Below are 19,664 nucleotides of genomic sequence, written 5' to 3'. Positions count from 1 at the left end.
CAGCTAGGAGAACAGAGCAAGGTTGAAATAGCTTAGCTTTGCGCCTTAAACATAAGCATAAATGCAAGAACTCTTTCTCTACATCTCAGGATTATCTCTGGAAATAATGAGCCCATTTCAAAGGAATTCATATGCAAACAGGACAACCAAAGTTTTCTCCCTTTCTCCTTCTTCTCCTACATCAAACCCAGATCTGTCCAGTGCCCTGCAAGGTTTTGACCATTCAGGAACACCAATACAAAAATAAAGGCCTACTATTGTATATTACTTTCTGAACCCCTTAAAATTCCAAGCTTATTTCACACTAAGGCTTATTATTCAGTAACCACACTAACAGATATAACGGTTCTGGGCAGGTACATTTTTCCTTCATCATGGTACAAACAATGTAAATGTACCCTCAAAGGTACAGCAGCGGTTTTAAGGTCCAATTGTGCACCTTAAATAAGTTTTCCCAGGTGAAAAGTTCGTATTTGTACCTTTTCATAGCCGAATGTTTTAAAACAGAACAATAATAAAAGCCTGGAGGCGAGACGGGGTCTGTGGAGTCAGTACAGTTTAGAAAACATCATTTCAGTGGATTCTGGTTCAGTTATGTTCCCTGACTAAAGGTACTGAGATGTATCCTTCAGGGTCCCACCACAGCTTTGCATATAACAATTTACAGGGACTTCAATGCGGTGGGCCCTGGCCATTTAAGGGGTTAATATAATATCTCATTGTACCATTCGCAAAGCAATCCTTAGTCAGTCCTGACTAAGGGGGAACAGTCTGCTCAAGGCTGGAGTCTCTTGCGGTGTGAACTTCACCAGCACAGCAGTTTCTGTTGTAAAGCCTCTGGGTGCTCACCCCTTCGCCGAAGGGCCCAATGCGTCAGACAGGGAATAAAACAGCCCCCACAGCGAGAAGTGGATCTTTTGGGGCCATTTAAACAAATTTGTTTGAACTTTATTCAGTAACCGGCACGATGGGCAGTAAATCAAAAACAAATAGGCTGTTGTCAGCTTTAGCATAAGCCTCAAAATAACATAGCTGTGCTGTCCCTCTCTCTTCTTTTGGTAACTGTGTTGTAAGGCATTTATCTGGGCCTCAACACAATAATTTCAATGCTCAATACTATGTATAGGATAAGTAAAAGACTTTCACTAACATGGAAGCTAAAGCTGGCAGTGAAACAACTGAATATGAGGAAAGACAAATAGCAGATTTCAGCATCTTACCTCATTCCGTCTGTTGGTGTATGTTCATCTTCACCTTGGCCTCCATCTATAACAGTCCAGGATAATGTTTAATGTTAAAGACTCTACCTACAAAGAGTCAACCATCAGCAGCCAAGCAGTTCAGCTTCTGGTTTAACTTTAAGCCACAGTCTTTGTGCTTTCTTTCTGTTTCTCTCCCTCCTTTGCTCCAGCTGTTTTGGAAGCAGCTCAAGCTTGGCTTGAAACACTCCCACTACTGAAGGACATGATTTCCCAACTGTCTCCTCCCTTGCTTCCACCATCTATCCTCTTCCACAAGCACCTCTCCGGAGCTACAGCACATGGGCAGAAACTGATTGTAAGAGATCCACATGTATAGAAACCCCTGTGTTGCTCAGGAGACAGTTATGACCAGCTTTGAAAATAATAGGCTGAAGGAAGGACAGCAGTGAAAGTCTATTGGTGGAGCTGCCAGAGAGGTCAGCCCATAGTGGGTGGGCTGTAATCCTACCCTTCAATCTGAGGGGGGAGAAAAGAAAGAAGGAATCTTAAACGGAGAGGAAAGGAAGTGCAGACGTCTCCAGGCACATATTCCAGCTGCCAAGGAATTTCCTTCGTTGATTATGAATTCGGACTTGACTGATTCATTGAGATCCGTCACTTCTGCGTCTCTGTGGGCTTCACACTGGAACCATAACTGAACCTGTGCACTAAAAACACATCCAGCAACCTGCTGGAAGTGACGTTTGGGGAACATTTTGTGTATTATTGGAACTGGAAGATGTATGCGGTCTCCGGCTCTGAAGCAACGCCAGATATAACAGAAAACAGCACTGGGCTTGGTCTGCACTCGGATCCAGTGATGCAAAAACAGAGACACCCTCGTCTGAAACCTGAGTTTTGACTGAGAGGCCTCACGAAAAATCTTGCCTGCTCTCCCCTTGAAACAGACTCAACATTCCAACAACTTTGCTCTGGTTAATGTGTCAACTGCCCACTCATAACAAGAACCAGCCCTGTTCTCTCTCCTCTATGAGAGACGTTCGCACAAAGTGCAACTCAAGTGGGCCGCATACTGTGAAATAGACCTTTTTTCTGTTCAAGCCCACTCTAATTACACGCTAAATGGCTAACAAAAGTGATCCACGGCCTTCAAAGACCCACTGCTGCTCCGAAACAAAACCAGGTCATGATACAATACACGAAGGTAAAGAGCTTTCAGCATGACATAGCAAAGCCCTGACTTAGACTGGCTTGTTGACCAATGATGAAACCACAAAATGCTTTTGACTAATAGGATTAAATGTGGGACTAAAACAATACACAATTCCTGTCTTTCTTTCTTTCCTTCTGTCCATTTAAACAACAGAGGCTTTAGTGTATTTTCCCAATGAATAAAAGCACCATATTTTCTGCAGAGTTAGCATTACCTTTCAGTCAGCAGTTTCCATGGATTTAGGGATGCTCATCCAAATAAGAAGCAAAGTTTGCCATGATTCTCATTTGTTCCTCCTGACAGCTTCATTTTTGACCAGTTCATTAGAAACTCAGCACTGACAAACTGAGAGGTCTTCTCACATCTATCCATGCTCTGGCATACCGTCCCCCTGGAGGTCGACAATTGGGTTTGTGAGGTTAATCTGTTCAAAAAATCAAGCGGATTAAGACAAAATGAAATCCACTATGGCCAACCACTGGCCACACAATGTCGCATAAACCGCTCCAATCTGGGGCCTGTTGGCCTGGGCTGCATGGGCGAATGAGGTTTGGATGAGATTACTTTGAGCAGAGCTGAAATGAACTCAGCTTTGCCAACTGACTGGTGATGTCATCCATGAGTGTGAGTTCAGCTGTGGAAAAGAAAAATAATATAAAAGTCTTAGGAAGTGTTGCACCATGTTGCTGTAACATGCCAACTACGTTTTAAAAGATTTATTTTGCCTGGCACCTTTTGGAAATACCCACTTTATTTTAGGCAGAAGTCCGAGATTTTTAGGCGACATCATCTAGATTTTGACCCCTGTGTTACTCTAAAATCATGCAAGGAAAGCTCTTTGATGTTATAAACTGATCTGTCGGTTTATGGATGTATTTTATTAGGTCAGTATTTTGAACAGGCCTAATTACTATAGAGATAAAACTGCTCCATCTAGTGGTCAGAGAGGCAAAGTACTCGTGCCCAATTACTTTCATGTTCAGTTCAGATACCCAGTCACTGTATAGCAGAAAAGCATCAACAGGACACTGAGCAAGTGCAGTAGAAGACACTGTCTATCTATCTATTTGTCCGTCTATCGCATGGCAGTGCGCTAAAGCAGTAAAAAGCGAATTTAGTCTCTCTCTTGCTCTCTTTCTTGCTCTCTCTCTCTTTCTTGCTCTCTCTCTCTTTCTTGCTCTCTCTCTCTCCTGCTCTCTTTCTTGCTCTCTCTTTCTCTCTCTTTCTTGCTATCTCTCTCTCCTGCTCTCTCTTTCTCTCTCTTTCTTGCTCTCTCTCTCTCTCTCTCTCTCCTGCTCTCTTTCTCGCTCTCTCTTTCTTGCTCTCTCTCTCTCTCTCTCTCTCTCTCTCTCCTGCTCTCTTTCTCGCTCTCTCTCTCTTGCTCACTCTCTCTCTCTCTCTCTCTCGCTTTCTTGCTCTCTCTCTCTCTCTCTCTCTCTCTCTCTCCTGCTCTCTCTTTCTTGCTCTCTTTCTCTCTTTCTTGCTCTCTCTCTCTCTCTTTCTTGCTCTCTCTCTCTTTCTTGCTCTCTCTCTCTCTCTCTCTCTCTCCTGCTCTCTCTTTCTTGCTCTCTTTCTCTCTTTCTTGCTCTCTCTCTCTCTTTCTTGCTCTCTCTCTTTCTTGCTCTCTCTCTCTTTCTTGCTCTCTCTCTCTCTCTCTCTCTCTCTCCTGCTCTCTTTCTCGCTCTCTCTTTCTTGCTCTCTCTCTCTCTCTCTCTCTCTCTCTCTCTCTCTCTCTCCTGCTCTCTTTCTCGCTCTCTCTCTCTTGCTCACTCTCTCTCTCTCTCGCTTTCTTTCTCTCTCTCTCTCTCTCTCTCTCTCTCTCTCTCTCTCTCTCTCCTGCTCTCTCTTTCTTGCTCTCTTTCTCTCTTTCTTGCTCTCTCTCTCTCTCTCTTTCTTGCTCTCTCTCTCTTTCTTGCTCTCTCTCTCTCTCTCTTGCTCTCTCTTTCTTGCTCTCTCTCTCTCTTTCTCTCTCTCTCTCTCTCTCTCTCTGTCTTTCTCCGCCCCACCTCTTTCGGTAAGTCAACTAACAAAATACATTTCCCAGCTTCCCCAGCCACGCCACGCCCACATCCGGGCATGGAGCAGCTGATCCTGAAGACGTCACTCCGCCCCACAGCAGAAACAGGTCGCTGGTCGCCAGCGCGAGTGGGAGGGTGAGGAGTTTATTCCCTGTTTACATCACTGTGGATATTAAATACTCACTCGCGTTCAGATAGACAGGTTCAGATTACGCTCATCCAAACCTGAGCGTGTTTTCTGTCCGTCTGCACCGCCGCGAAGTTTCTGCTTAGCGGAGTTAACTGTGGCGTTAGCTTTAGCTGGAAGCGCCGAGAGACGGGCGAACTGTCCGGACGCTGATGTGGCGGAACCGCCGGTTAGCACCGCAGAACGGCTTCTGATCGATATTCGCTTCGCAGGTGATCCGGACCTCGAGAATGGCGTTCGTTAAAAGCGGGTGGCTCCACAGGCAGAGTGAGTGACTATAACTCATTCCCATTGTTGATTTCAGTGTCCTGTCTGTAATACTCAACTTAGTGATGTCTAATGAGTGTAATTTTATATTTAATATTTACAAATGATTATTGAATTTCCTTTTGTGTTACTTAAATTGTTAATACGTTCTTGCTGCGATGTTTGTATTTTCATCAGACAAATGGTGTTGTCTTACTATCTCTATATATGTGTTGTTGTAATGTTTACAGGCGAAATTATGATTTCATTCATTTTTTCTCAATTAATTACAGTTTGAAGTTTACAGGGTAAATCAAGATCTGTGTAGTGACGTAGGCTTTGAAGTGTGATGTTTATAGCCTCGATCAGGACTTTATTAATTACTTCTCTCTTAGATCTTCACTTCGTCAGCTTCATTAATGACTTTGACAAGTTCCTAGACTCCTGCTATGCATTTTTACGCCAACCCTAAATTTGATTATAGGCACCATCTTGCGTCGCTGGAAGAAAAATTGGTTTGACCTCTGGTCAGATGGCCGTCTCATTTTCTATGATGACCAGCAACGGCGTGACATGGAGGATGAGATCCATATGAGGGTGGAGTGCATCAACATCCGGAATGCCAGTGCCTGTAGAGGTAGGAAGCATGTTTTGATATTAGGGATAGTCTAATATATTGTCATTATCCGTCAGATATCAGGCACATCTTTAGTTTTTCCTTTGGAAAAAATATGGGTATTGGGCAGATGATCTGGACGATATTTGATATCATCCGATATGGTGTATGTTTTGTACATCTACGCTGATGCTGGGCTTACTGCATTAAAATATCTGTATTTTATTTTACTGTTGTGAGTATTAGAAAATATTTGTGTGTGTGTGTGTGTGTGTGTGTGTGTGTGTAGATGGAACATTTTAATATCTCCACTGGCCAAACATTCCCTTTTCAGTGCATTATTATTTTACGTGGCTTTCATTCCATTTTACTCATTTACTTTTCCCTACCTGTAACTTGCATGAGTTTCCAGTCTCTCATTCTTGGTCAATTTGTTGCCAGAGCTGACCCCACCTGAAGGAAAGGGCAAAGACTCCCTTCTTCAAATCGTGTGTCGCGATGGACGCGTCATCAGCCTCTGCGCAGACAGTGCAGATGACGCTCTGTAAGTCAGCTGATCCAAACTTTCACTTGGCAACACACAAAAATTTGGCTAAAAAATCAGTGAACAAAGCAAATACAATCAGAAATATGAGCACCTGCCTGTGTAACTTGGCAATATCGTTTACTTACTTTGCTGATGTTATGAGGCTGTACTTTTGGGGGGACTAGCGAAGACAAGACCCTCAGTGTGTTCAGTATAAATAACATTACTGTTCACTTTTTGCCCCCTTTCTCCCAGAGCCTGGACCATGGCCCTAAAAGACGCCAGAATCAACACTGTGAGTCATTTCTTACTCACGCAAACACATTATGGGTGGAGTAGTTGACTTTTTAAGCCTCGGGGCCTGTGTTTGTTTCTCTGTACTTTGACCTTAGAGCTGTCGGTGAATATATTGTAGGCATAAAACATAGACGATTAACTTTTTGCATGCTTTAGCACTTTAGCATTTACATTAGCAGGAAATATTCCATATTTAGCTGTGTGAAGTGTTGAAATGTTGATGTTTAAGCTATTCTCTTATTTGTCTAACAGGTGGTGGCACCCCCTCAGTTTGGGTTTACACAGGAGGTGAATGCCTCTGCCCCGCCTTCATATGCGGAATTAAATCCGACTCCTCAGGTACAAGAAGTGTTGGCTTAGTTAAATTTGAGTGTGGCATACACTCTGCACACTTTTGTAAATTCTGTAGACGATTTCACTTTCATCTACTGTAGATCTACACATCTACTGTGTAAAATCTATAATAAAAAATAGCAACAAAAAGAAATAAACAAGTCGGATAACATTTTTTGCTTTGTATGCAAGCATATAACCTAACTCTGAATATTGCTGGGTTAGCCTGCTGGGTGAGCTCATTTTTACGGTGGTTTCAGGCCTTTTTCATATACTCACAATTTTTGTGTTTATGAAATCAAAGTTGTGACTACAAACGTGTGCATTTGTGAGATTTTGCATGTTCTTTTCATCCTTCAGGCCAAGCAGTGCCAAAGTATTTTACTTTGTATTTACTTTGTAGTGTAACTGTGCATGAGTTTGTTTTACATCGGACGCTGTGCAAAAATCTGATTACAACAAAAATCGCTTTAGAATCTCTAAACAGAGAATCGCTTTGTGTTTAAGAATCAGATTATTTTTCTCGACTCCTAATGTTTACAGTAGAGTTCCCGAAATAAAATGGAAGTCATGTGTGTGTTGTTTAGATCCCATCCGCCTATTCAGGGGACACTTTGAGATAAAAGTGTAAATGAAGTCGGGCCGTAGTAAACTGTGTGGACATTAAATACATGTTAATGTAAGATGTGAACAGCTTGACTGTGCACTATTTCAGGCTCAATTTGTTTTTGTTTTTGTTGTTGTTCTTGTATCCAGTCCAGACTTTTTGCTGATATGAGCCCAATAATGATACCCATCAGTGTTGATATGCTGTTTCCTGAGCGTTTCTATATTAAAAGTTATGTGGTCATTTTCAGTTAAGAATGGAACTAATATCGCTCTGGCTGCTGTGTTTTCACAGATTGTCAAACACACACACACACACACACATTTTCTGAAACCGCTTATCCTTCTGGGTCGCTGGGGGTGGTGGAGCCTATCCCAGCGGTCAAGACACTTTACAGGTTCATTTTAGAGATAAATGTGGAGCTTAAAAATGTACTTATTTTAATGCCCATGTTTATTTTTTGCCTAGGTGTACTATCCGAACCAGTATGGAGGCTACATCCCTCATCCTACTCCCCCCTATGCGGCCCATGTGGTTTACTCTGCAGGTGGGCAGCCGGATACGTTTGCCTCTCCATATCATTACCAAGGTAGATTGAGCTGCTGCTGGCAGTCGGTCCTCCTAGCTCAGTCTAAGTAGATCCTCAATTTGTATTTTAATCATTTAAATTGTTTTGAATTCAGTATATTTTGTAGAGAGATACATAGACGGATTAGACATTGCCCTGCCACTTTATTAAGCACACCTCCCTTGTCTCTTTTAAATGAAAAAAACTCCAGCAGCACTGCTGCGTCTGGTCCCCTCGTACCAGCGCAACATAAAGTAACACACCATCAGTGTCACTGCAGTGCTGAGTATGATCCACCACCCAAATAATGCCTGCTCTGCAGTGGTCCTGTGGGGGTCCTGACCATAAAGAACAGCATAATGGGGACTAATAAAGTATCAGAGAAGCAGATGGACTACAGTCTGTAACTGTAGGACTACAAACTGCACCTATATAGTAAGTGGAGCTGATAAAGAGTGTAGAAAAAAGGAGGTGTAGTTAATGAAGTGGATGGTCAGTGGGCTTATTTATTGATATTTTTTTTGTATTTATTTTTCATACTTTTGTCATTTTTGTTCAGGAGCCTACCCCCCACGTGAAGTCAACCACGTCATCATTGAGGACCGTCGCCGTGACGATGCGGGAGACATGGCTCTCGGGATGCTGGCTGGTGCTGCAACGGGATTGGCTATCGGTTCCCTTTTCTCTGTGTTTTAACGTGCCTGTGGAGTTAAGATCCTGTCTTTTCTGTCCTTCTGAGACCCTTTGCAGTTCAGACTGTGTTCTGCTACTGTCCTAACATTGCTGCAGTTCCTGTGTATCTTAATAACTAGGTCTAATGCGTTAGCTGTGTCGAGGGAGACGTTTGTGATCTGTTTGGCCTTTAATCCCTCTATATACTAAAGCCTTATGGTAGCATTTACAGCTGGGGTGCAGTAGAACTGAGTTTGTTTTGCACTTTACTACATGTGAGACAGTGTGAAACAGTTGTAAATCAGAACACTATTCAAAGGCCTTACAGTGGTTGATCATAAAAACTAGGTCACCTGCTTCGATTATAAAGGTATTGAATGAAGAACAACTGTATTCATCATGGAATGTGTTCAGTTTAAGACGATTGGTCTTGTATTATCCTTTCCTGTACCTTCTTAATATTGCTGAGACCAAACAGGCATGAACTGACACTTAGCAGGAAAACGAACATGTTCCAGTCTGGAATTGTTGGATTGGTCCCAGCAAACTTAAAGTACATTTTGCAGCACAAAGCATTTGATGATCCATAAAATAGTCAGTTAGTTGTCCTAACAAACATCTAACATGGCCAGCACACTAATTAAACCTTCAAGGAAAGGTTCTGTAACTTTGAAACTGTATTTGGGACACTGGTTGATCTGTATTGATCTGGAGTGGCGATGACTTTTCTGGGTTCTTTGCTGTTGCTGAACTGGCTTATTTGGGGGCTTAGTGTGTACATAGACTCCCATTGTGGCTTTATGGGGAGACCTACAGATCAAACCGTTAAACCCCCCCTAAAAAAAAAAAACAAGAGTTTGGCTGCTAATATCAGAATTTTTGCGCGAGGCCTTCACAGAAACCTCATTTGACCTACACTCCTGAAGTGCTTATTTGATAAGGTGTTCCTTTATAATGATGCTGCTTTTTTTGTGCAGAATGATAATGCTTTAAAAACGCTCCTCTGCAGTGTGAAGTTATTTATTCTGGTTGTGTTACGAGATAAATGTTTGTTTTCATTCTCGGGATTTTTTTTTCTTATTTGTGAAAAATAGCTTTCAAATGAGGCAGCAGAGCTGTGACCCGGCAAGGCCAGGAACGTGGGAATGCTCAAAACGTAGGAGTGATTTTGCAGGGAAAATAAGAAAAGTCATTAGAAATGGGCATTGTCTCGTCCGTTCATTTGGTCAGTTTTCATATACAAGTTACTGTAACGTTTACCGGATATGTCTGATTTGTTATTTATTGACTACATTTGTCACTTTGCACATTTTATCACAATAGAAATTAGATGAGAGAAGTTACATTTGAATTGTATTTGATTTAATTTGACATACGTTGACCATTTTACAGATGCATAACAGATACGCCCTGGCCTGTACTTTGTGGACCAGCGAAGTAGAAAATTCCAGAGGGTGATATAGGTGATGCTCTTATTCTAAACATTTCCTCTTCATGTTACCGTCTGTGTCTGCAGTTGCACTTGTTGCTCAAACATTTCACCGTTTGCCGCATTGCAATATTTTACTGTCATGATTGTAATCAATAAAGTACTTAACCTGAATACCAGGCGAGAGAAACTGCTTGATTAGGCTTTTTGTGTTTAGTAGTGTGAGCATCTGAATCTCATTTCTAGTGTCATAGAAAGTGCAATAGAAAACAATGGCATGTAAGACACAAAGCACTTTGCATTCATTGAGTAACAAAAGTAATGCAGTTTTATGGACTTTTTATGTGTGTCGAGTGTGTATATGTATTATAGCCATTGATAAGCTCCTTATGCTACTTTTGGCTCCATCTCCCTGTAAAATTTTACAACGTGGTGTTAAAATATCTTACATGTGCAGCGTGTTTCGAGTAAGTGTTCACAATCTGAGTTCATGCACTCTACTACAGTGTTCTCCATCTGTATATAATCTATTGTTCTCAGGTCTGACATAACATTCAGCAGGAATCTTTCACAATGCTTAATTCTAGCGTGTTCACAGTGGTAGTGATAGGAACCAGACGTCTGAGGTTAATGCCCATAAAAGCTCCCTCGCAGAAAGTTATGAAGTGATCACTTGTGTGATGCGTCATGACGGTTCGGAGGTTTTTGCCTAAAACATATTTCCTGCAACTCATAATTCAAGGTTTTTATTATTTATTTACATATTGGAAAAAAATACAGCATCAAATACAAAGGGGTGCCTTAACTATTGCACAGGACAGATTTTAGGTTTTATCCCACACCCCACCCCCCGGTTTAGCAAATGAATAATAGCACGTTAACATGTGCATATAACTGTATTTTATCAGCAATATTACATATAAACCAGGAAAGAACACATGTGGGTTCACTGGTGGTTTTGGACAGTCAATAAAGTGGCTATATACCTGGGACAATACGGTGCTGCTAATTAACCAAAAAAATTGTATGTTGCATGTAACTAGTTGCATGAAAGTTTCACAGTGTAAAGCCAGCCTAACTCGATTAACCATTTAAGGCAAGTTTTAAGAATATATTTTAAACTGCCTGCAGAGGAAGTTATAAATATGACAAATTAATATGAGAAAACAGATCATATTGATTTCTAAGAATGTACTAAAAGGCATTTGCTTTACCAATAATACAGACCACCTTTTCAGCGTGGCTTAAACCCTTCAGGTTTATGAAACTATGATCACATGGCCATCATTCCACATCAGGATGAGAAAACAGACGCCTTCCTGTTAACGAAGCATCTCTCTAGCCTTTGCACGTTTCGCATTATATCTGTTTAAAGAACAGTCAGTTGTTCATAAGACGCTGATGTGTTGTTGTAAAATAGGAAATACACCTATGGTTGTGACTGTGATGAAGTCAGTGCTGGTTGTCTGATGTTATAAATATGGCAAGTTTAGAGAACCTTAATGTTGTAATGAAGGCCAAGTGGCATATTCTATAGATCAACCCAAGCAATAGAATCAAAGTAGTGAATGAAATTTGTGTGTAAAAAAAATACCACACTGGCTGATGTACTCACAGCTATTTTAAAAAGGTAAAAAGATAAAAGAATTGCTTTTTAACAGTGTATGATTGTACATATATAGACTGAACAGACAAAAACACATTTATATCACATGGCTCTTTGACAGTCAGCAAACTCATACCCCGCTTTGCTAAAACACGCTGAACTCCTGAATAATAATCTGTAACAGACGTCAAGCTAGTGAGGTTATAATTCAAAAATATGCCCTGGCACTTTGAGATGCTATCCAGTTAATATTTCTACATAATAAGATTTGGAATATCAATAACCAGGCTGATAGCAGAAAATCCTGGACTGCATATCGGAGGGAAAAAAGAATGAATCTGATCCAATCCTGTAAATAATCCATCCTGTAGTAACACACAGTCACACTGTCTTGTCAAGTTATGAACTATGGGGAAGGACAGTGTTTCAGCACTTGGAGCATGACCTCATGACCTCTTCATAGCTTTGAAAGACTTCTGGATATCTGTATTTGTCACTACTCAAGGTTCCAGTATCAGCACTGGTATCGGAAAAGTAAAAGGGGTATCGTCCGGTCTCTACATATTATAACCATATTCAATAAATACATATATCAGTTCATCAAAACACCCAACACCAAAGCTATTTCAACACAATCTCTCAATCTCGAGGATCTCAAGAGGGCCTAGATGCCATAATGAGGTAATCACAAATGTATTCGCAATACATCTCACTGTTCTGAGTTAGAATTATGCTGGGAAAAAAAGAATAAAAGAAGAGTTTTTATATTTTAGGATGATGGTGTAGTTAGCCCTCCTGGCCAAAGTCCTCTGTAAACTTCTTCAGCTTCTCCAGGTCTTCCTCATTCACAGTGGGCTTGGTCTTGTCCAGTGACCTGAGCATGTCCGCCTGGAAGGAAAAGACACATGGGCGAGGACTGGGTGCTTTTGGTCAAATTACACGTTTGGGTTTTTTCTAAGTTAACACATCCTCTGTAGAAAACACAATTATGCACAATGTAGTGCACAATTACTATTTATTTGCTGAATTTTTAATTACTTTAAACAAGTAAAACAAAAAACAGCTCATGCAAAAGTTGTTACATTTTATATTTTACAGCAAAGTAAGCATTTCATTGTACAGTGCAACTGTCTGTTCTGCTGTGCACATGACAATAAAACTCTTGAATCTCTAAGTTCCGCTCATCAAGTACAACCTTACTGATCAGCTGAATGTGCTTGGAGGAGAATGCTAACTGCTCAAGGCTAACAGCTAACAGATTGCCCTGATTAGCAAACATTGGTCTGATAGCAAGAGATGAACACAGCCCTGCTCCTCCCTACCGTCTCCACAAACTCACTCCTAGCGAGTAGGGCAAGTCTTGTAGATTCAGGTTCAGTTAATGAGGCTAGAAGTCTTTGCATTAAGAAGCAGCACAGTACCACTTTCACATCACTCTCACCATGCTAACGATGGGCTCCAGCAGTTTATCACCTGGAACGTCCACCCAGGTCATCTCTATTGCGTTAGGGTCACCTGGAGAGCATGGGGTGAATAGGTCATCCACAATTACATCAGGGTTGTTCCATGTCTTTCCTTGGACCTGCATACATGAAAAAATTATTCAAATCAATTTAGATGGCAGTAGAAGTAGGGATATCTACATTCAACCAAGTGTTGGGGACAAGTGAATATTATATTAAATACATGCAGGTCAGGTGGCATTAACATTAAACTGAGTTCTTATTTCAACTAGTTTAATAATTCAAGTTGTGTCCATTAATTAAGTAAATTCTACTGGTCAAATGTTCAATATCGATCATCTCCACACTTGATTTGGACACCTCCTCAACCAAAACAAAAACCCAATCGCATTTCTTATTAAAATGGCGCAACCATTTTGCCAGGTTTTTCTTTTTTTCTCATAGCATTCTGTTTGGAGAGTGCCTCAGGAAAACCTTCATTTGGAGGGCCGTGTAGCCCCAACCCTTCACCCTACCCCTCTATCTCAACAAAAAACTGGGACACCCTACCCCTTGGTGTGAATGCACAAAACGAAGGGGTAAGGGCTAAGTGGTAGAGGCAAGGAGTAAAATGGGATTAGGCCGAAGTACATCCTCTACTACCTTTTTGAAGTGGGTGGATGACTGGACTTTGCGTATGGGCTGCATGAGGGCGTCCCTGACGATGATGCTGACGTCCGCGCCCGAGTAGCCCTCGGTCTTCTGCCCGAGGGTGATGAAGTCTTGATCAGTGAGGTTATTGGGGGTGGTGCCGAGGTGGAGTTTGAACATGAAGGATCGAGCATGTTCCTCGGGAAGTGGGATGTAGATACGCTTCTCAAACCTCAACCACACAAACAGAACCAGAGATGCAGCAATGCTGACAGCAGGGTCAACATCAGAACTAACACTGGCATTAAATAACTAATGGACAAATCCAATTGCCATAATATTGTATTCATTTTATTTGATGCAAATTTTTGCATCAATAGGTTAACATTGCTCAGCTTGATCAGTCATTTGATGGACAAGAGTGGTACCAGACAAAACACACCTGTAGTATTGTACAAAAGTCAGAGACATCATGGGAATTTGGGAAAAAAAAATTTTCAGCAGTCAGGACTTTTTAACAGCTACACAGCGCCGAGTGGTCTTCTCACAGTGGAAGGATGGACAGAAACACCTGTGGATGTTTTCAGATCTGAAGCAGCTTGATTTTCTCCTCTCTCTCAAACATTAAAGCTTGAAATGTGTTTATCTGATGGGGACAGTTTAGGTGTCTACCAGGTCTTGCAGAGTCCTATTTGCTCTGTATCTTCTAATCATTTTTTTAAAATATCTTTTGAACTCCACTTATGGAATCTTCCCGTTTTTCATTTGTTTTACTTTGACTTCCCCCTTCCTTATTTAAGTGGCCTCTTGAGAAATGCATAACTTGTACTCAATGGCTATTTGGCTGGAAAATTAAATGAAAATGTATAGTCTCTGGCTTTTAGCATCTTTTCCCATCTTCTCCATTACATCCGTGTGAATATGGAAAAGTAAAAGCAATAAAGGAGTATTTTTATGCAATGTAACCATAAGTACTGTCACTCACCTTCTCCTGATTGCAGAATCCAGAGTCCAAGGTATATTAGTTGCTCCAAGCACCAAAATTCCCTCATTATCGTTTCCCACACCTACAGATACAGCCAAGAGAAGATTAGCTTGTTCATTTTCTGGTCACTGAATAAAACCTGCCCTATTATTGCCCTCAATTTACCTTGCATCTGAACCAGGAACTCAGTCTTGATCCTGCGAGCCGCTTCGCTCTCATTATCACTCCTGGAGCCACACAGAGAGTCGATCTCATCGATGAAGATGATGGAGGGCTTGTGCTGCCGTGCCATGCTAAAGAGGTTCTTAACCAACCTGGAGATGAAAACACAAAACAGGTCATTAGGAGCTGTTTAATCTGTTTCTAATCATATTTAGCAAGGCATCTTAAAATGACTATCAAGTTGTTCCTTATCAAATCATCAACCTGTTACATGTATTCGGGTCACTGATTAAGAAGACAAAGTGCGGTCTGAATATTCATTTTTAATAAAAGTCTAGAAATTTATCAAACTGGTAGTTGTATTCAGAAGCTTCCCATTAACTCTAAATTAAAAATAAGTAAATCTCATTGCAAACAATTTCCCTATAACTGAAATGTTAACTGTCCTTTTTATGCGTCAATTTCAGTCACATTAATGAACAAAAACACATACCATCCTGTTCTGTAATCAATGTGTTAGAGCAATTTCATGCGCCTCTTTAGATTATGTTACATAAACATTAACATTAAATAAAGAGGCTGGATTAGTTAGAAATTAACTGTTAGACTAATGCAAACTGTCCGGTCTTCTGTCATGATTTACAGTTCAAATAATCCATACTGGAAAACGCTGCATGTAGATGAGACATTCATATGCAAAAGTTTGGGCACCCCTGGTCAAAAGGCGATATGTTGATTTTCTAAGTGAAATGAGTGAACATCCTCTACATCAGTACATATTCTCTACCGAGAACACACTTCTGCACATTTGAACCCAAAATTACTCTTTATTTGCTGAATTTAACATTTTGGGGAAAAAATAAGACGCTGAACATGGCCTGTACAGAGGTTAGGGCATATTTTGTATCTTATAGTTGATTTTTTTTTTCTCCACTATATTATACTCAGCAAATAAACAGAAATTGTGCAGTAAACGTAAAAAATAACATATTTAAGTTTGTTCTCCGTAGAGGACGTGTTGAATTATTTTCATTTAGGAAATCAACAAAGGGCTGTTCAACCTTTGCATACGACCATCTGTACTCAAACACACCCAGCGTGTTGACAATGTAATATCCACATTACTTCTCACTCTCGCCCAGCCACTTGGACACCAGGTCAGAGGAGGAGATGGAGAAGAAAGTGGAGTTATTGGCCTCAGTGGCCACTGCTTTGGCCAGGTAGGACTTCCCAGTGCCTGGAGGACCAAAAAGCAAGATCCCCCTCCATGGAGTTCGTTTTCCTGGTGATGAAGGAAGACGTGTGGATGTGAGTCACATGTAGGACAAGCAACCACAAGGGAGTGAAAATGAACAATGTTGATGAATCACTGACATTATTTTACTAATTATTGATTTTTGATTCAAAGAACTGTTATTGCTGTTATGTGTTAAAATTGTTTATTTTATGTTTATTATTAATATTTATTTATTTCACAGTCAGTCAGTCATGCAGATTGCTGGCAGCATTAGAAAAATGTGGAAAAAACTATGGAAAAAATATTTTTGGCTGAATATATGAGTGCAATTTTTTTAGGGTAAAAAATCTGTATATAAAATATGCAAAAACATACCAGAAAAATATTGGCTTAATAACTTAACTTATTTAAACACATCTGAGCTCCATGTTTTGTTGATTTTCGAGGTGAAAACAAAACCTGTACAGGAAACACTAATTATTATTATAATTAATAAATAATTAATAAAAGGCACATTCATTTTTTTCTCAATATGTTTAACTAAATAGAAACTGTGCACTAAAAATTTAGATAAATATATAATATTCAAGTTTGCTCCTTGTAGAGAGTGTGTTACGTTATTTTCACTGAAAATCAACAAAAGATGTCATTTGCCAGGGGGTATTCAAACGTCTGTATACTGTAAGTAGGCTATAAGCTGTGTGTATGTGACTTGTACCTGTGAAAAGATGAGGGAATTTAATTGGTAGGATCACAGCCTCTTTCAGGGCCTCTTTAGCTCCTTCCAAGCCAGCAACATCATTCCACTTAACATCTGGCTTCTCCATGACAATGGCACCTGCAAAACAAAAACCACTTCTAATGTACATGATATCCACTAATAACACAATGCTCTCTACCTTTTTCTCTGGGTATAAACAGTGACTTTTGTTTTTAGCAGTATCTGAGCTCAGGACTGGCTTTCTCTATAACCTATTGGTAACTAGCAAAGATACTTTCTCTAGATAGACAAAGCACTTCTTGCAAGTCGCTCTGGATACGAGCGTCTGCTAAATGCAGTAAATGTAAATCTCTCAGTGCATAATAAATTGGAGGAACATCACACAATAAACCAAAAGAGAATTAAACTGCAGAGTGTTTACATCTGATACAGACACAGAAACAGTTTCACACACCTTGAAGCTGATTCTGTAATTTCTTTTTCTCTGACTTGTCGCCATCATCACTGTCATTCCTGTAAAAAGGTCATTTCATGTGAAATACAGATTCTTTCGAATTTTAACTGTTGAATAGTTTATCACCAATCCAAATCCTGATAGACTCTAACCCTTTATCATCAGACACCTTCACAGGCTTGGCAGGTCCTGCTTTCTCTTTCTTTTTGAGGTACTCCTTCAGCTGCTCAGCTCTGTCTAGATAATCTGCACACTTTGCCCGGATGCTCTGCTTGGACTTGTCACCCTGAGCCTCATCTGCAGGACACAGCACAACTAATTCACACAGTGTAACTGTAGCATGAAGACTAATATTATATATTGTGTGTGTGTGTGTGTGTGTGTGTGTGTGTGTGTGTGTGTGTGTATATATATATATATATATATATATATATATATATATATATATATATATAAAGTCACTGTCCAAAAAAACAAAGATCTCCAAAAGGCAAAAACCTTCTTACCTTTAAATGTCAGTTAATGTAAACAGATTTTATTGTAAGTGATTCTACAGCATTTCTATTGACCCATTTATCATGACTTTTTTACACTATGTAAAAGACAGCTTGTGTGCTGAAATGATGTAGAAAAATAATCAACAAAATGGAAATACATGGTTTTCTTTGGACAGCGAGGATAAAAAAATGTAACTTCATAGGACAAGGACAAATGTAACTTTTAATGGAAGTAAATGGATAAATCATTTTTCCATTCTGGACCTTTTCTCTTGGTCCATTCAATTGGCCAATTATGTAAAAAAATTGTGTATATATGTGTATGTGTGTGTGTGTGTGTATTTATATTAAACGGGCAAACTATATGAAATCAACTACTAAATAAAAATAAAAAATAGATTACTTGTCACATTGGTGTCTTGAGGTGTCCTGTTTGCACTGCACTGTTTTGTGTTTTTCAAGATTCAACCCATGTAATATATAATAATAAGGGTAGATTCAGGTGTTTTAGGGCAGAAATTCTAAGCTCCAGTCTAGGGGAACTCTTCCCTGCTCCAACACACCTGATCCAGCTGAGCGAAGGCTTCACAGCCACGAAGCTCCAGCTCAACGAGAACCATGTTGTTAAAGCAGTCAAAACACTACCTCTGTGCAGTGCAGGTGTACAGCACAGGCCTTTGGAACAGAAAATGAAACTAAGCTTGTCTGAACATTGAGCCCATCCACTGAGTCCAGCACACTGATTGTCAAGCCTCACTTACACTTCACCACATGTAGAAAGTACTGAACTGAATGCTGGTACAAGCGAAGAGCTTCCTCATAGTTTTTGGCTTTGTCTTCCTCTGCGGCCCTGGTGGCCAAGTCAATAGCTTTCTGCAACACAAAAAGGGAAGGAGTCAAAACGAGACAAACATCTAGTCTAACAGGAATCTCCTGCTTGGGATTGGTACAAATACGTTCACAGTTCAATGATTTAAAAATGACTGGGGACCTCAGTGACTGAGTGAACGTGACGGAACCATTAACTTGTTTGAATAATCAAGAAATAAGAGTTAAAATATTTGTACTGTGGAAATATCACGATTAGCTGTTTGGCTGGTTCGAACAACAAGTGCATACCAGAACCAATAAAAAAAAAAGCCTGAGGTCGGCCTTCATTCTTAAACACCTAGATATCTGAACGATACGGAAACTCGAACATCTCATTAAACCTCATGTACTGTCAAACAAGCAGGTGCAAATGCCTTGATTCCAATTTCTTTTGGATCAGCAAATGAAATCATGGATCGTAATATTATGTTTACTCAAGTCCATTTAAAGAAAAGAAAGAAACTACACTAACTGTGTTGCATTTGAGTCCTTCATTTCATTACTTCCTAGGTTTAGTTTCAGTCTGTTCTGCCAGTTCAGCTCCTGACCTGTTTTTCGGTTAGTCCAACTTCTCTCTTTGGAGCTTTCACATTGAAGGGGTGCATAAAGTGCAGAAAACAGCCCATCAAACCTCATTTACTACTCTGACTAGGACTGATGCTGGACAGTGCTAAGAAATTCCCCTACAGAAACTCAGTCCTGGAGACCTTTTTGGACCTTTTCAATTCAAGCTAGGTTACTTTTACTCCCACTTAAACATTATTAAAACAGCAATACATTCACAGGGGTGTAGTTTAAGCTAACCTACTGTTCTCAACTCAAATAGTGTCTTAACAAGCCTATATACTGGTATATATACTATACACAAACCACATTACATTGTCACATTGTGTATGTAGACCACTACACTTCAAATTAACATTAAGCATGAGAAACAGTATTAGTGCCAACGCGTTTTCAGCACATTTCCATGTATTTCCCTGTGATTTTAGAGGGGATTAGCCACTGGTGCTAATAACCCACCTGACAAAGTGGAAAGTTGCTTACCTGTAAATTGGCATTGGCCATTCTAGTCGTGGTTTAACAGAACTTTTCTTCTGTTAAATCCCGCAAATACAGCCGATA

The 19,664-nt window shown here is 40.2% G+C and overlaps 3 protein-coding genes across 6 annotated transcripts in view; 1 reads left to right on the top strand and 2 right to left on the bottom strand.

The window, feature by feature from the left end:
* si:dkey-121a11.3 (uncharacterized protein KIAA1614) overlaps positions 1–2,692 on the bottom strand; it is a 42,148-nt gene extending 39,456 nt beyond the window's left edge. For 2 of the 3 annotated variants that reach the window (XM_017701296.2, XM_017701298.2), the window contains exon 1: positions 1,221–1,579. The gene's annotated coding sequence lies outside the window, so the exon portion shown is untranslated. Of the gene's footprint in view, positions 1–1,220; positions 1,580–2,629 lie in introns of those variants that run through there. The other variant, XM_017701297.2, reaches the window with a different exon arrangement.
* Positions 2,693–4,509: 1,817 nt separating this feature from the next.
* Positions 4,510–10,104, top strand: plekhb2 (pleckstrin homology domain containing, family B (evectins) member 2). 2 transcript variants are annotated; one of them, XM_017701295.2, is made up of 7 exons: positions 4,510–4,887; positions 5,351–5,503; positions 5,924–6,026; positions 6,264–6,303; positions 6,558–6,644; positions 7,714–7,792; positions 8,373–10,104. In XM_017701295.2, the coding sequence occupies exons 1-7, from the start codon at positions 4,851–4,853 to the stop codon at positions 8,507–8,509; spliced, it is 636 nt and encodes a 211-aa protein (XP_017556784.2). In that variant the 5' UTR covers positions 4,510–4,850; the 3' UTR covers positions 8,510–10,104. The 2 variants fall into 2 exon arrangements, with proteins under 2 accessions (XP_017556784.2, XP_037401313.1); XM_037545416.1 differs by having other exon boundaries at positions 4,511–4,887; positions 7,714–7,834.
* A 540-nt stretch (positions 10,105–10,644) lies between these two features.
* The window catches only part of LOC108429511 (vacuolar protein sorting-associated protein 4B-like), a 9,150-nt gene continuing 130 nt past the window's right edge, over positions 10,645–19,664 (bottom strand). Inside the window, exons 1-11 of the mRNA XM_017701292.2 lie at positions 19,587–19,664; positions 18,431–18,542; positions 17,325–17,469; positions 17,173–17,231; positions 16,716–16,835; positions 15,886–16,042; positions 14,764–14,912; positions 14,599–14,680; positions 13,626–13,845; positions 12,962–13,102; positions 10,645–12,408 (exon numbers count right to left, since the gene is read on the bottom strand). The exon at positions 19,587–19,664 is cut by the window's right edge and continues 130 nt beyond it. Coding sequence (XP_017556781.1) covers positions 12,307–12,408; positions 12,962–13,102; positions 13,626–13,845; positions 14,599–14,680; positions 14,764–14,912; positions 15,886–16,042; positions 16,716–16,835; positions 17,173–17,231; positions 17,325–17,469; positions 18,431–18,542; positions 19,587–19,607 — 1,308 coding nt within the window. The 5' untranslated portion in view covers positions 19,608–19,664 and the 3' untranslated portion in view covers positions 10,645–12,306. The remainder of the gene's footprint in view (positions 12,409–12,961; positions 13,103–13,625; positions 13,846–14,598; positions 14,681–14,763; positions 14,913–15,885; positions 16,043–16,715; positions 16,836–17,172; positions 17,232–17,324; positions 17,470–18,430; positions 18,543–19,586) is intronic.

This window comes from Pygocentrus nattereri, chromosome 15, assembly GCF_015220715.1.
Source record: "Pygocentrus nattereri isolate fPygNat1 chromosome 15, fPygNat1.pri, whole genome shotgun sequence".
NCBI classification, from domain to species: domain Eukaryota; kingdom Metazoa; phylum Chordata; class Actinopteri; order Characiformes; family Serrasalmidae; genus Pygocentrus; species Pygocentrus nattereri.
Note: the sequence above shows the minus strand (reverse complement) of the source record. Positions and strands in the feature narration are given on the sequence as shown.